This window comes from Phytophthora infestans, genomic scaffold, assembly GCF_000142945.1.
Source record: "Phytophthora infestans T30-4 supercont1.78 genomic scaffold, whole genome shotgun sequence".
NCBI classification, from domain to species: Eukaryota; Oomycota; class Peronosporomycetes; order Peronosporales; family Peronosporaceae; genus Phytophthora; species Phytophthora infestans.
This window is the reverse complement of record NW_003303681.1, coordinates 84,327-100,449: the sequence shown is the minus strand read 5'-3', so window position 1 is coordinate 100,449 and position 16,123 is coordinate 84,327. Positions and strand designations below refer to the sequence as shown.

Here is a 16,123-nt window from a genome sequence, read left to right as displayed (position 1 = left end):
GCACCTTCAAGATCCCGCTCCAGATCGTGGATCTGCTATTTGAGTTGGTGGATCTCGGATCATGCAAGCGACTGTTCCCGAAGGAGATCGAAGTAGTCATCTTGCAAGCCATCACGCTGACGGGAGATGCGATCCAGTCGTTCGATTAGGTCGCGAATCTCCACAGCTTGGTCGGCCAACAGAAGTCGCAAGGCTTGTGAGCGAGAAGCTGCGCGGTGCTCCCATCCTTGGATCTCCGTAGCTTGATCATGAACTTGAGCCTGTAAGGTCCGGGGTCGGGTGGCGTAGGAAGATGCGGATAGCGACTTGAACGCTTGCTGAGCCACAGCCTCTGCGCGTTGAACTCGATCCCGAGCATCTCGAGCAGTCTAGAGCTCCGCCGTCAAGGTCCGTACCTGACCGGAGAGAACTTGGGCAAAAGTCCGCAAATCCGTAGGCGACGCAGGAGGACTGACCAAGGGAAGCGGTGGATGGGGCCTTGCCAGGCGATTTACCAGTACGTTTCGTGGGAGACATATGTCACGCGAGAGAGGAAGCTGTTGGAGAAGTAGGAGTGTTGGGAGTGTACGTCGTGAACGCTGTCGTGCAGCGCCAACCACGTAGAGGAGGCGATTGTGGTGAAGTGCTTTCTCAGAAATAAAGAGACTGGATCCGACAAGGAGTCATTATCCCAGATTAGTGACAACATCCGGTGGCTAGGCGGATCTGGATGGCCCGGCATGGATCCGCGCCGCTCGAAGTGAATTGGGTCAAGGCAAAGTGGCATCCTATATGGTTCAACGATGGATCTGGTATGGATAACATACGGGGAGGCAGGATCCACCAACTGGAGACTCGGATCCACCTCACCCGATTATACCTAGGGGATATGGGATACACCATGTGCGGGTGGATCGAGTGAGGATCCTATGAAGGAAAGACGGTAGAGGTCATCTGGAGGTGGATCTGGTATCAATGACTAATGAGGAGACAAGATCCACCGCTATAAGGCTCAGATCTCACTTTGCCAAGTTCAGATCCAAGGGATTGATGGTCCCACACCGAGTGACCTGGATCCAGGTTATGGAGATGGTGGATGCAACGGATCTCAAACTTTCGTGGATTGATGGGGACCGCAGACAGTCGTAAGACGATGTTGGAAGATTGGAGAGCTCAGATCCATGATGAGCGTACGCTTGCAGCGAGGTGGATCAAAGTGATCTGGGTCCAGAATAGTGTACCCATAATATGGCGACCTCATTATGATTACGCCATGGGTCTGGTGGATTCGATGATGATACAGCTGGGATGATGGGTCAAGGAGAAAAATGACATGTAGCCGAGCCTGGTAGGGGGTTTAGCAGGTAAAAGACATAGAAGGTAGACATCCGGGCAGGTATAGGCTTATGTATCAATACAGTCCTCAATTTGCACAGTATCACGCAAGTGCCTTCGTGCCCTCAAGAATCGGAACTACATTGGCCGTACGAGCTCGAAGAAGGTTGGGAATTGCGAAACTAGTGTTGGTAGTGATAACTGGATAATACATTGGCCAGATCCTACAACCTAGTGATCTTTCCCTGTACACGTGCAGATCCGACAGGCTAACCGAATTTACTTCTTGGTCAGTTACACCCTAGAGACTCTCAACTCTCAATACCCCGTCACAGGAGGCGGCACGTACGACGCAAAGGAACTACAAAGGCAAGGGTACCCACCCGCAAGGCAACCCTACGGCCAGATCCACGATCTAGGCCCCGGATCCATAAGTTTGAATATTTACTTAGGATACGGAACCATCCACGGACGCAGCGTGAAGATTTTCCACTGCTGCTTCACCCCATCCCCACGTCTCGCCAAGACGCTCAAGCTTCACCACTTGAACACTTCGGAAGTTACCGAGAGAGCAAGATCCCGCCCTACCGACGGGTACACAAGGTGAGGAAAGATCAGCAGATTACGGATCATCGGGGGACCCTCCGTTAGTCGGTGTCTGGGCGCAGTTGGTAAGTTGGATCCAGCAATCTCGCAGATTTTGCTGATCCCGCTACGCCACACAGCGGTCGCAATCGCTTGCACAAGCGTCTCGTCTGCTGAGGCTGGCGCTGTCTGCTGTACTACTGCAGAGCTTACAGTACGTTCTTCGCTCTCCGAGGCCCGTGCACGCGTTGAGCTCATAACATGTAAAGTAGAGTAGTGGCTGTTTCTCGTGCTCACCATACTCAATTACTAACAGAGGATTGCTGGGCAAAAGGCCGAGCAGGTGGGCATGGGCTCTAGTTCGAGAATGCTGTGCGGCGACAGCAAGAGCCCTCCAGAGTGTATTTAAGACCTAGGAGATGATTGACTGCAGTGCCACTAACTTGCAATTCCCACGAGCTGGTCTGGAACCCAGCAGCGAGCTTCCTGAACCAGCATAGATGTATATGTGCTTCACACGCCCATCCAAGCGAAGCGCGGCTGGCTACACGTTTAACTCTTTGCAATAATTTACAGTACAACGAGCTACATGTAGTGGTAGTGCAAGTAATTTATGTAAAACCCTGACCCGCGGATCTGCAGACGTTCCGAAAAAAACGTAACCATTTAGGAAGACTTCAATGAGTGTAGGTATTTGCGTGGCATGCAGTAATGGCATGCAGACTATCTGGAATCAAGAACACCATCTCGAAGGACATCATGCCTATCAAGTTGCAGCTACTGCATTACTGGTGCTCGACCCTCAAGGCTGTTTCAAGACGGTTGGCTACAATACGAGTAGGTAGTCTAGTGAGCACAGCGATAGGCGTCTAGCCAAAGGAAGCTCACTTCTAAACTTGCAAGCAATAGCACACTAGCATTCCCAGCAAAACGGAAACGACCACACAGTATACTTTAGTCCTCAGGGACCGCTAGCATGGCAAGCAACGCGCAGCAATATGAAGCGGATGGCGACGCGGTGATGCATTCGGCGCACCAACCAGTTTTCGAGTTTATCAGGGTCCTTGGCTTGAAGATTGGAGCCACAACGCGTTGGTCAAGTGGAGGCAAGCACGTGACCAGTACGAAGAGACCATCCGACAGCGTTGTCTCGAGAGCAAGGAGCGACCCGAGACTGCGATGAAGCCCGTAAAATCGTCGATTCACCGAAAGTTGCTGGAGGTGATCTGTCTCTACGAGCTGCGGAAGGCAGTTGACGACGTTAGTAATGAGGAGATCCTCATACTGATCAACCAACGTATCGGCACCGTGAAGAATGAGCAAATACCTGATCTTGACGAGCTCTTCAAGAGGAAGTTGAAGATCAACCTCGCCGAGGATGATATTGACGCTCGGGTGCTGAAGTATTATCGAGATTTCGCCACCATTATAGAGAATAATGGGCTGGAGAAGATTCTCGGTGTCGGAAACCCTGAAGCACAGGGGTTTGCCGACCGCATGAAAATGCGCTGCAGTATTTTGATCGACAACCTCGAACCGAGAATGGTCCGTGACGATGTTAGACGTCACTGCAAGTACGCATGTAGAGAGGCCAAGAAAACGATTTCATGCTCTTCAATATCATTAAGGAGAAGGCAAGGGCACAGCACAAGTATCATTTGCTGGCGATGGAGCAGAAGGTAAATTCTGCTTCCAGCCGCAAATCCAGTCAGGTCGAGCCGAAGACCAGGCCTGGCAGAGCAGAGCAACGGGTCAATGGAGCCCAGCGCTTCAATCTGAAGCCAAATACTGCACAACCTCAACGAACGGACTCAACGCCTCCGAAGACTGGTTGCTGGCACTGTCAAGGCTCTCACTGGCTTCGGGACTGTCCGACTGCGACGGCCGAAGATAAAAGTCGGGCAGTGGACAGGATGAAAGAAGTGAAGGACAGGTCACGTGTGACGATGGTTCGCACTGCACCCCAACCAGGCGAAGTCATGGTGAATGAGTTAATTGTATTAGCATATTGCGCCGGCTCTGGTTCCGACTCGACGGTAATACCACGTACTGCGGTTGAAGAGTTGGTAGCTCTGGGGAGTGGTGTAAAGGTACAACCATTACCGACACCCGTTGATGCAATAGTAGCAGGGGGGTCAACGGTGGTCTGTCGCGACTCCGTGACGCTCAACATCGTTCTTCAGACCGCCTCCGGCACTGTCCGCCTGCAAGAGGTCACATGTCTGGTAATGGAAGGAAATGAGTCTGATTTCCTTCTTGGCAACGAAATATTAGTATCACTGGGTATTGATGTCAACCATCAACTAGAACAACTTGCCGGTAGTGCTCTTCCGGAAGATGTCGACCCGTTTGAAGAAGAGGAATGTCCAGATGCGGATCTGTCTGTCGCTGACATTCGTGAGAAGCTTGAAGACATGGTGGTTGCAGCCGGCAACAGCGGTTTCGACCAGGGATACATGTCGTTCCTCCGAGACATTACATTGGCGTACGAAGACATCTTTAGGATTGATCTTGGAGCCGATCCTCCTGCTGACAATGCACCACTGCGAATCAAGCTTGTTGAAGGAGCTAAACCCTTCCGTGCCCGCTCGCGCCGATATGCTCCGGCACAGCGCAATTTCCTTCGGGAGTATACGAAGCGGCTAGAGCTGATGGGGTTTATCCGGCAGAACAACCAGAGCCACTGGGCCTGTGCAGCAGTACCTGTGGCCAAACCCAAAGTACCCGGTGAGTTCCGGATGACGATCAATTATCGTCCGGTTAATGCACTTACTGTGCCGATAGCAGGATCGGCAGAGGATGTGACGGATTCAGCGAGCGAAGCTGAGAGAGCGTACGGCTTTGCAGATTTCGATATGCCAAAGGGATTTTGGCAGCTCCCTCTCCATCCTGATAGCCAAGAGTTGATGAGTTTCGTTACTACCGATACTGTTTGGACACCAGGACGCGTTCCGCAAGGGGCAAGTGACTCAGCCACACACTTTCAGAATGAGATGCGGACTGTGTTCGCTGAGATGTTGTATGCCCACCTGGTTGTATGGATCGACGACATTCTAGTCTACGCAAAGGACCCAGCAACATTTATCACAGCACTACGTCAGTTGTTTTAGCTCTGTCGTGTCCACCGTTTGAAGCTCAGTGTGAGTAAAAGCTGTCTGTTCAAAGGAGATCCGATGGTGTGGACGTGTATTCAGTGGCGCCGGTATCCGCCACGACCCAGAACGTATCAGCGCTCTTCAGGCGCTTCCACTGCCAGCTACGGCTGCTGATCTACAGCAATGTCTATGTGCTGCAGGGTGGATGAGGGATACTCTCGTGGATTTCGCCCGGGTCATGCGTCCACTACACGACAAACTGGAGGCAATACTGAGCGTCAGTGGACGCACTAAGAAGATGGCAGCCGGTGTTGCCTTGACGTGGACGTCCGACGAGGAAGGTATGTTCGCGACGGCAAAGAACCTTCTTGGTTCGTCACAACTGCTGCATTTCCCGCAGTCCTCGACCGTAGTCTCCGTGTTTACGGCTGCGAGTGACCTTGGATGGGGTCTCGTTGTGACACAGGTGGACACTTGGGACTCTGACCTGCCGGCACACGAACAGCACCACCAGTTGCTGGTATGTAAGAGTGCAATATTCGATACGACCGAACGCCGGTGGAGAGTTATTGAGAAAGAAGCCTACCCTATCATTTGGGCTGCCCGCAACCTCGGCCATCTTCTCATCCGCCCGACTGGGTTTCGACTCTTTTGCGACCACAAAAACTTGTACACACGAAGTCAAACGTCACATCCGGGGGAAGCTTCAGCGGTGGGCTTTGTCTCTCACCGGCCTGCCGTACCGTATTGAGCATATCGATGGCGAAGCTAACGTCTGGGCATACCTTTTGTCTCGCTGGGGTTCCTCGTCTTCAGGAGAGGTGGGGCTACACGTGAAGTGCCAGTTCATGACTCCTAACCAACAACGCATTGAAGATGCAACCAACAACCAGCTTGACGAGCTTAGACCGCGGCAAGGTGATTTTGTTTTCCTACTCTGGACGAGTTGAAGCAACTGCAGCAGAGAAACAAGCGAGGTGCACCAGAAGTCGTAGACGTTGACGACGATGGTATAATGTCTGTTGAGGGCAGATTCTGGATCCCAGACTCGGCTAAAGAACTACGGCAACGCATCCTAATCGTAGCTGCAGCGGGGCTGCCGTAGCTTTAGCGTCAGAGGAAGACGTTCGACTCAAAGAGTCACTAATATTAAGTTCCTTATCCAAAGGACACTTACAGCCCAAGACCAGGGCTCAACGTTAATACCTTAACTTTTATGCTTCAAAACCAGAAGTGTTTTATTTACTATTATTGCGGCCAAGCCGCCTAAGGGTAAATGTATCTCTTTAAATATCTAGCATAGTTAAACCTGATCAAATGCATAACGTGTGGCTTTCAACCAACGTACTGAGAGACCTTGTTTACTCGCCAGCTTATGTACTGCGAGTATGTTAACTCTCCAGCTTATGGACTGCGAGTATGTTAACTCTCCAACTTATGTACTGCGAGTATGTTAACTCTCCGGGTACTCCGTACCCCTGTGTGTTCCACATCATGTAACCCCGTTACACTCTCCCTCACTAAGATGAGAACATTCCGTTCTCGAACTTTCCTCAGCGAGGTCACGTCTTGTCAAGACGACGGAGGTCACTAGACCTCACCTCTGCGTTCTGCAGCTCCACGAGCTCACAAACGCGTTCGCATCCTTGATGCCTGGCACTTCCACTCCGGCCCACGGCCCAACGTCTCCAGCGCGTCGCGCCGCCCCTGCCTCGTCGGTCCCAGACCCCCAACTGCGCTCCGCAACTGCTCCAAGAGCATCTTCGTCTCTTTCTGTGGCAGAGTACCACCAAGAGTATCGCCGTCGACACGGTCAACGCTCCATGAGCCGTCAACAAGAAGAGAGCAAAGCTCAAAGCTCGTCAGAGCCGCGGGCGCCGCCCAGAGGGAACGATGTTCTGTTCTCGGAACTTGAAGAGGGCGAAGTCGACTATGACGAGCCAATGGGTAGTGAGGATCACTCCAACCCAACCTCTCCGAGGTCGCACACTGGTGCCGCGTCTTCCCCAGCTTCTTCTGTGAGGTCTAGCCGCTCGACGGCGCGATCTCAAACAAGAAGAGACCTGCGGACACCGCATCCGTTCTCTGAACGTTCGAATCCGATTCGCGCGCTGCGCGATGCGCCACCGCTATCGTCGCGGTATGACGAGGAAGATCGATACGATCACAACGTCATTACGAATGACCTGGACGAGGCCCAAGGCCGTCAGTTGTCCAATGAGCAGCGCTCGCAGTTGTTCCGACCTGTGGTCCGACCACTTGTTCTAACGTCACGCCGTGACTACGGCTTCCAGCCGCGAAGCCCTGCTGAAGCGGCCCGCCTCCCGGCGCAGAAGCCGCTGAACACGTACACGTGTGGGCCTGCGGCCTCGACTGCTGATGAGCAAGTGCAGCGGCACCGGCTCCGAGAGCGATATCTGACTCCACAAGTCACAACTCCTCAGGAGTACCAGGCGCGCCTGCAGATGCAGCTCAACCGCCAACCGGTTCCCTCTATGCGAACCATTCCGGTTGTTTTCAGCCCTGGGGAATCCCAGCGTGCTTATGAAGCACAATTCCGAAGCTGGGTGGAGGGAGCTCGACGGCTCCCCTCCTACAATGCTCTTCGACCAAGTTTCTCTGAAACTGATATTCGTCTTGAGAGACGTTTGCGCTTAGACTTCGTGAAGTCGAAAGCACGTCGACGAACACTGGGACCCCGTCCCCATCACCTCGAGGCGTCACCACCTCTTGCTCATGCTACGAGCGCCGCTCATTCCTATGAGCCGGCTGCTACAGCCACTGGTCGGAGCTTGAGCTCAGCCACCGACCTGTCATCCCCGCGTTCTAGCGGCGGGAAGCTCTCGGCGCCTGACGACGCGGTCGTACGCCGTATCGGCGGGGCAGTGACTGTGCCCGATCAAAAGCGTCGACGACGTCAGGGCAGTCCTGCCGGAGGACAACCTCAAACTCTTAAGAGTTTTGTGAGTGAGGATAACCCCTCCATTTCACAAGGTACTGAGTACGACCCTGGCGCCTGCGCCTCGCCACCAGGCGTTCCACATGGAAGTGGAGCTCGCCGTGCTCGTCGAGCAAAGCAGGAGGAGGCCGAGCCTCAGCCGGACTCTCGCGTCGCGAGTCGCAGCGACGTGTTCGCGCTGAACCAGCGTGTGGGTTCTCTGAACCAGTATCTCCATGATACGACTGACTCTCTGAGTCGCCTTGCAGATGGTCTCGATGAGACGAACCACCGCGTGGACTGGTTTGAACAACCACAGTCGGTTCAGAACCGAGTCGCGACCTTGCGCGTCAAGTCGCTCAGCTGCAAGGTCAGATCGACTTGCTGTTGCGTCTTGTGGCCCCGCCACCTGCTGTCGCTCAGCCTGCCGTGGGTCGGCCTCCCGCTGTTGCGCAGCCTGTCGTGGCCCAGCCACCGTTGGCGCCAACGCCTCCGCGCTCACCTGAGCAGGGTCCTGATACGGCTTGAGTAAGCCAACGTAGAAGACTGGATGCGTGCGCATCTTCTTCGGAAGGTTAAGCGTATACGCTAGGCCCTTCTTGGCCACGACCTTGAACGGTCCTATGAACCGTGGTCTCAATTTTGTCTTAAAGACTGCAGACACTGCATGAGTAGGTAGGTTTTTTGCATTTAATAAAACTTGGTCCCCGACCTCAAACCTTTCTTCATTGCGTCTGCCTTTGGCATCTGCATGTTCTTTTTGCATATCTTGGCTTTCAGCCATAGCGTCGCGTACTTGAAGCATTACGCTTAGTTATAAAGAGACAAAGTCATTGACTTGCTTGCGAACCGCAACAGGGCTGACATCAGTTAGCCGCTCGGATATTCCTCCCCCATCAAGCCCTGAGCCACTGCGTGGCGGCGTCAGTGGGACGCGGGGGTTAACCAAGCCGTTCACATAGAACGGGGTGTAGCCTGTCGAGGCGTGCACTGCATTATTTAATGCGAACTCAACGAGTGGGAGCATCTGGCTCCAGCGTTTTGGCGCCTCAGCGCATACGCTTCGGAGGATATCCTCCACAACGCGATTCACGCGTTCGGTTTGACCATCGGTCTGCGGATGGTCCGCTGTGGACATGTCCAAACGAGTGCCAAGCACTCTGAAGAGGGACGTCCAGAACTTCGCGGTGAAGCGCGGGTCTCGATCCGAGACAATTGCCTCAAGCAAGCCATGTTGGCGAAAGACTCAGTCTAAAAACAGCAAAGCTGTACCTTCACCATCTATGGTGTCCGGCACCGCCGCTAGATGAGCCATCTTGCTCAATCGGTCTACAAAGACCACAATACCCGTGTTTCCTGCCTTGTCCTTGGGAAGGCCAAAGACAAAGTCCATACTCATGGACTGCCAGCATCCCTTGGGGACAGGCGAACTCGCCAATGGCGCTGCCGTGCTCGGCGCGGACTTTGTCCGTTGACACGTCTCACACGTGCGTACATAGGTGCCGACCCACTTATACATCTTGGGCCACCAGTACATCGTGCTCACCGAGCCGTAGGTCTTCTCCCGACCTAAGTGCCCGCCCACGGGCGTATCATGAACCTCATAGAGGATTCGATACTTGAGATCCTCATCGTGAGGAACGACTGCACGAGGGTTATCCTCAGAGTCGGTGATGTAGTACAGCAGGCCGCCATCGAGCGAGTATCGATGCAGCCTCGCGCGTAAGCGCCCAAACAATTCCTTGTCAGAGTCTTTAAGCTCTTCGCTCTTAAGAGCCCGTAGCAGCGCTACGCACATGTCGTCTTGTGCATACGCTCCGCGTATCAAGTCAGGCACTGACGACGTCACTGTCGTGACATGAGCTAACTCGTAGTCCGGCCTGCGCGAGAGCGCATCAGCCACTACATTAAGCCGCCCCGGCTTGTACTTCACCTCGAAGTTATACTCGGCAAAGAAGGAAAGCCATCTTGCCATTCTCTGAGAGAGATGAGGCGACTGTGTTGCATTGCGTTACGACGCATGATCAATAAGATCACAAAAGGCTTAGAGCCTAGCAGGTGTACCCTGAATTTGACTAGAGCATACTTCATTGCAAGTAGCTCTTTGTCATGAACTGGATAGTTCTTCTCTGCAGCTTTGAGCTGGCGAGACTCAAACGCGATCACGCGATCACGCGCTCACGCCCTTCGGCGTCTGCTTGTAGTAAAGCACAACCGATTGCAAAATCGGAGGCGTCACTGACGACGCTAAACGGATTCTCCGGGTCCGGTAGCGCAAGGATCGGAGCCTGGAGAAGGCTCTCCTTCACAGCCTCAAAGGCTCCGTCGTGCTCGACGTTCCAGCACCATGGTGCGTCCTTCTTAAGGAGATCTGATAATGGCCGAGCCATCTCCGCGTAGTTTGCGCTGTGCTTGTGCAAGTAATTGGCTAAGCCTATCCACTTGCGTAAGTCCTTTTGGTTCTTGGGAACCGGCCAGTCCACGATGGCCTTGACTTTGGCAGGATCTGCCCTTAAGCCACGCTTCCCAATGAAGCACCCGAGGAAAGGTATTTCCTCCGCGCCAAAGACGCACTTATCCCAGTTGGCATACAACTTAATAGTGCGCATGCACTCGAGCACCGCTCGCAAGTGGTCAATGTAGTTTTCCACGTCTGACTTTCCGTGCTCAGCACGACTATGGACGAATATATCGTCAAAGTACGTTTGAGCGTACGCCCGGTGGGGCCTAAACAACTGTGTCACAAGACGATTGAACGTTGCTGGTGCGTTCGACAGCCCCTGGGGCATCACCAGCCACTCCCAGAGCATACCGCTCGGAGTACTCACCGCTGTCAGCGGAATGTCGCTCGCTCTCATGAGCAATTGGTAGTAACCATCGACCAAGTCGAGCGCACTGTACAACGTACAGCCTACCATGTTGTTCTGCAGAACATCCTTGCGAGGAATCGGCGGTTGCGCCGGGATAGTGGCCGCATTTAGCTTGTTAAAAGCATGAACAATGCGCCACTTGCCGTTCGGCTTTCTGACACAGAACGTGGGTGTCGAGTGCGGAGACTTACTCTCACGTACCGTCCCTGCCTCGTGCTTCGCACGGAAGAATGCGTCAATGACGTCACACTGCTCTTTCGGCAAAGGCCATTGCCTTGTTACGCAGTATTTGGTTCCAGGAGCCAGGTCAATCTCATGACACACGCCTCGATCCGGAGACAGGCCCGTTGGTGGGTCTTTCGAGACAACGTCTCCATACTCCTTCACCACCGAGTAGAAGGGATCCGAAGGATCTTTGAGGATCGCCGATCCACTTCTTGCGCTTCTTGGTGTCCTCTAGGACCGCGTCGTCCATGACGGATGAGGAGTTCAACTCCTCCTCAGGTCCCAGCAGGACCACCTCGGCTAGCTCGCCTGCCTTTAAGGCTTCGCCAAACTCGGCAATGGACATCTCGTCCAGCTCTAGCAGAGCATCTGCAGCGGGCAGAGTGTCAAGGCTGATGTCTCCTTCTACCTCTCCCGTCACTCCGTTCACGAGTGTGTACAGCTGTTCACAGCAATCACGTGGAGCCTCACCGCTCGTCACGTTGGACACATCGTCCGACGTCGAAGACGTCACAGACGCCCTGCGTCTTCTTCTCCTCTCCCTCCGCGACCGAGCCCGGCCGGATGAGAGTGGTGTGGTGACGTCTCCGTCACCACCACCGGGTGCAGCAGCACCATCACTCCTCGAAGAGGATACAGTGTCTCGCAAGACACTCGGCTGAAAGCCAAGAGGTCCTCGACCTTCACACAGTGAACTAGGTGTCACTTCACCTGCATCTTCTGGGCCACGCCCATGATGCCTCGACTCGCAGTTGACCGCGACCCTCGGGTCACGCAGCGGTAGGTCATCGACCAGATTCGTACCACTCAGTGGATTACGCGCCACTCCGCGCTCGTCCTCACCAGGACCCAGCAGTTGGTCATTGACCTGACCTGCAGCGCTCAGCGGATAACCGTGTCGGACCACGTACGCCCTCAGGGCAAACAGCAACCTCGTTGCTAACAATTTCGGGCATACCAATGTCCAGCACTACGGCCGCCTCGGCCTCGTGCTCGCGCCAAAAGCGCTTCTGCTTCCTAGCAGAGGTGGGTTCATGACTCACCAAAGCTCCACTAGGAGCAGGGTGCGACGCACCCAGCGTTTTCGACTTCCAGTCGATCCATGGCTCATGACGTTCCAGCCATGCCATGCCAAGGATGAGGTCATACCTCGCATCCAGGTCTAAGACCAAACAGCGCTCCACGCTATCGAAGTTCTCAAACTTCACTCCAAGGTCGACAGAGACCTTCGACACAGTTACCAGTGTCCCCGTCGCGAGACGGACAGAGATCGTATCTCTCGTTGGCACTTCCAGTGCCTCAGCATACAGCTGACTCCCTTCCAGGGTGGAGCGACGGGCGTAGTTCCCCGAGGCTCCCGAGTCAATCAAGACTCTCCATGGCTTTGCAAAGCCCTTCACGTTCGCTTGAACGACCAGCAAGCCCGGCTTGCACACACTCTTCTCGTAAGAGAGCTCAGCTCTCTTCGGGGCTGAGCCCCGTTGTCCTCTACCTCTTCGAGGCACAACAGAACTCAGTTCTTCCCCAGTAGGCCGCCCCGCGCCTACTGGGAGTTGCCGTTTCCCGGCGATGACCCGGAGGGTTGGCTCGCCGGAGCCACGCGCTTCTTGCGCAGAGGGCAATATGCCCTCAAATGCTTAGTGCTATTGCACACAAAGCATCGGCGGATGCCGGCACGCTGCTCCGCAGCAAGAAACTCCGCTTCTTCATCTTCAGCATAGCTGAGGTCCATCGGCTCTAGACCACTCGAAGAGCTTGCGTTACTAGCGCTCCAACCAGGTCGAGCCGACCTGAAGTTGTGCTCGGCATTTAATGCCACATTCACCGCCTCTTCGAAAGAGTTAGGGTGTACACGGAACACTTCCGTTCGAGCTGCGCTCACACGAAGTCCCTCCATGAACACGGTCACGCTAACCAGTTCCGGAAGAGGGTCCGCCGCCATTCCGGCGATAAGAGTTCTCAACTCTTGGACATAGTCCAATAACTCCTTCTTACCCTGGCGGGTAGCAAGGAACTTCGACCGGATACGGTACGCCTGATTAGGCGGCGCGAACACGCGCGAAAGCTGTTGCTTCAGCTGATCCCAAGTGGGAAATGCAGCGTCAACAGACGTGCCGCACGTTAGTGCCCATTCGCGAGCGCGACCTCCAAGCCTGGAGATAGCCAGCGCCACGCGCTGATGCTCAGACTGGAGCAGGGCCGATCCCATGGCCATCTCGACCTCACGGGTCCAAAGAAGGAGATTCTCTTCATCCTTCCCCTCGAAGGTTTTTACGCTCACCATGAGCGGTTTCAGTCTCATAGACTCTTCACGCGTCATCGACGCCGCCGCCGTTGCGGCGCTCATCTTCTCTTGGACATGCCCCAAGAGCGCGTTCTCGTAGCGGGAGAACGATTCCAGCCTGGCAGTGACCGCCTCTGGACCTTGCGATGCAAGATGAGCCACGCCCTCCGGCCAAGCAAGGACATAAGCTTAGTAAGCGCGTCCTGCTGCGCCGGGGGCAAATTCGCGAACACGGGGTGCTCCATCCTCGCAGAGGATATAGTCAACCGACTCAGGAGCGGGATTGACTACAAGTGCTACCAAGTGCAGCGGGACTGCCGTAGTTTAGCGTCAGAGGAAGACGTTCGACTCAAAGAGTCACTAATATTAAGTTCCTTATCCAAAGGACACTTACAGCCCAAGACCAGGGCTCAAAGTTAATACCTTAACTTTTATGCTTCAAAACCAGAAGTGTTTTATTTACTATTATTGCGGCCAAGCCGCCTAAGGGTAAATGTATCTCTTTAACTATCTAGCATAGTTAAACCTAATCAAATGCATAACGTGTGGCTTTTAGCCAACGTACTGAGAGACCTTGTTAACTCTCCAGCTTATGTACTGCGAGTATGTTAACTCTCCAACTTATGTACTGAGAGTTTGTTAACTCTCCGGGTACTCCGTACCCCTGTGTGTTCCACATCATGTAACTTCGTTACAGTAGCTCACTGTGGAAGCCAAGGCCACCGTGGCCTGGACGCCATGCTGACGACCATCAAGAGCATTTGCTTGATCGGTAGTTTGGAGCAGCACTGCCGACAGTTTCTAAAGCGTTGCCTACTGTGCAAACACGTGAAGGGTGGCAACGTGATACCACGACCATGGGGGCCAACATACAATGCAACCAAGCGGAATGAGTTGTTGCATTGGGATTTTCTGTATCTTGGCGACAGTGTGGGCAAATGCAGATATCTACTTGTCCTGAAGGATGGACTTACACATTTCTGCGAGCTCGTAGCCTGTGGCTCACCTACAAGTGCAGTAACTACTAGTGGATTAATGGATTGGGCAAAGCGTTTCGGCCCACCACAGATTCTAATTTCGGATCAAGGAAGTCACTTCAAGAACGAAGTTGTACGACTGTTGTGCAGACAACTTGGCATTGAACAAGATCTCGTTTTAGCATATGCACCATGGATCAACGCGCCTCAATCGCGATATTCTCCAGGTCCTACGAGTTTTACTGATGGAGATGAAGTTGGACATACATGAGTGGGAGTCCTTGTGCCAACAGTACAAGGTATCCTCATCCACACTCCTGTAGCATCACTAGGCAACAGATCGCCCGGTGAACTCTTCACTGCATTGCCTCGGCCCTCGCCTTTTGAGGCAGTGCTAGTTTAGCGCAATAGCAAGACCGTGGTAATTACCGAGCCCGCGGATATACCTACGGATATGGTGGAGAAAATGCAGCACAGCCTTTAGGAGATGCACAGGGAGGTAGAAGACATTCGCGAGCGTCGCCGCCTGCAGAATATGAACCGCTCTAATGGAGTGCCATGCAACTTCACTACCGGCGATGTGTTGTGGTCTCGAATTGACTCTCGACTTTCAGTCAACAAGCTGTTGGCTCGCTGGGTGGGCCCATTTGAAGTTGTGGAGGAGCACCCACACTCATACATGATCCGCCACTTGCTAAATAACCAGCGCTATATGGTGCATGGATCCCGCTTGAAGTTCTACCGCGACGGCAATCTTGAAATCACTGAAGAACTACTTGCACACGTCGGAAACCAAGGAATGGTTCTTGGCGTCGAAAAGAGTATGAAGCATCGCAAATTCCAGCAATCCTGGCAGCTACTCGTATCCTGGGTTGGCTTACAGGACGAGGAGGACTCTTATGAGCCGTTGCAGTCACTATTTGGTGATTTACCGGACCGTGTGGCCGCATACGTCGCTGAAACTGGTGACAATGAGCTTGCACAAGCTGTTTCTTCAATTCAGCAAAGTTCCAGCACTTAAGGATGTGTGTGGGCCGAGATATGGGGCACTGCAACGTGTTGAAGTGCAACTTGACCGGTAACAGTGGTCCCGTCTCATGGGTGGACTGTCTATTTTGGATACGTGACTGATTTCTATCAGATGGTGACTGGATTGTATCCATATGGATTTCGATCGTGCGGCGAAATTTCCTTTATTCATGACAGTGAGTATTTCACCCGACTGGCTAACCGACTATACAATTATACTCCCCAACATGCATAAAATGGACTTAGCTGACGGTCTTGGCAACACTCGCTCGGAATTAATTTCTAATCCCAGACACAGCGCCTTGCCGAGTCGAGGACTTAGAGGCCGGGATGGGGCAGGCCGCGCAGCGCAGCAAGCGAGGAGAGGGGCGGGCCCACGGCTATAAATCCGCAGACGAGTGCAAACGCTCTAGTGTCCTACTTTTACTCCAATTTAACCATACTATACTATCTGTACACGTATAAAAGTCGATGCTATGTTACCTCAGTCGGGCGAAATAACGAGTGCCTTTATTCATTTCTACATATTTCAGCTGCGGTGGCATGGTGTTCTTGGAGGGCAGTGTAGGTATTTGCGTGGCATGCAGTAATGGCATGTAGACTATCTGGAATCAAGAGCACCATCTCGAAGGACATCATGCCTATCAAGTTGCAGCTACTGCATTACTGGTGCTCGACGCTCAAGGCTGTTTCAAGACGGTTGGCTACAATACGAGTAGGTAGTCTAGTGCAGGGATTCCGTAAATACAAAATAAAGCTGCTGGAAGTATTACTGTCAAATACATAACTGATTGAGGCTGCTGTTG

The 16,123-nt window shown here is 53.4% G+C and overlaps 1 protein-coding gene across 1 annotated transcript; it reads left to right on the top strand.

Annotated features, from left to right (window-relative positions):
* Positions 1-2,875: 2,875 nt before the first annotated feature.
* PITG_18626 (uncharacterized protein) lies at positions 2,876-3,582 on the top strand (the record flags this gene model as incomplete). The annotated part of the gene is made up of 3 exons (XM_002997273.1): positions 2,876-2,941; positions 3,022-3,444; positions 3,490-3,582. 3 exons carry the CDS (start codon positions 2,876-2,878, stop codon positions 3,580-3,582), a joined length of 582 nt encoding a protein of 193 aa, XP_002997319.1.
* Positions 3,583-16,123: the final 12,541 nt, after the last annotated feature.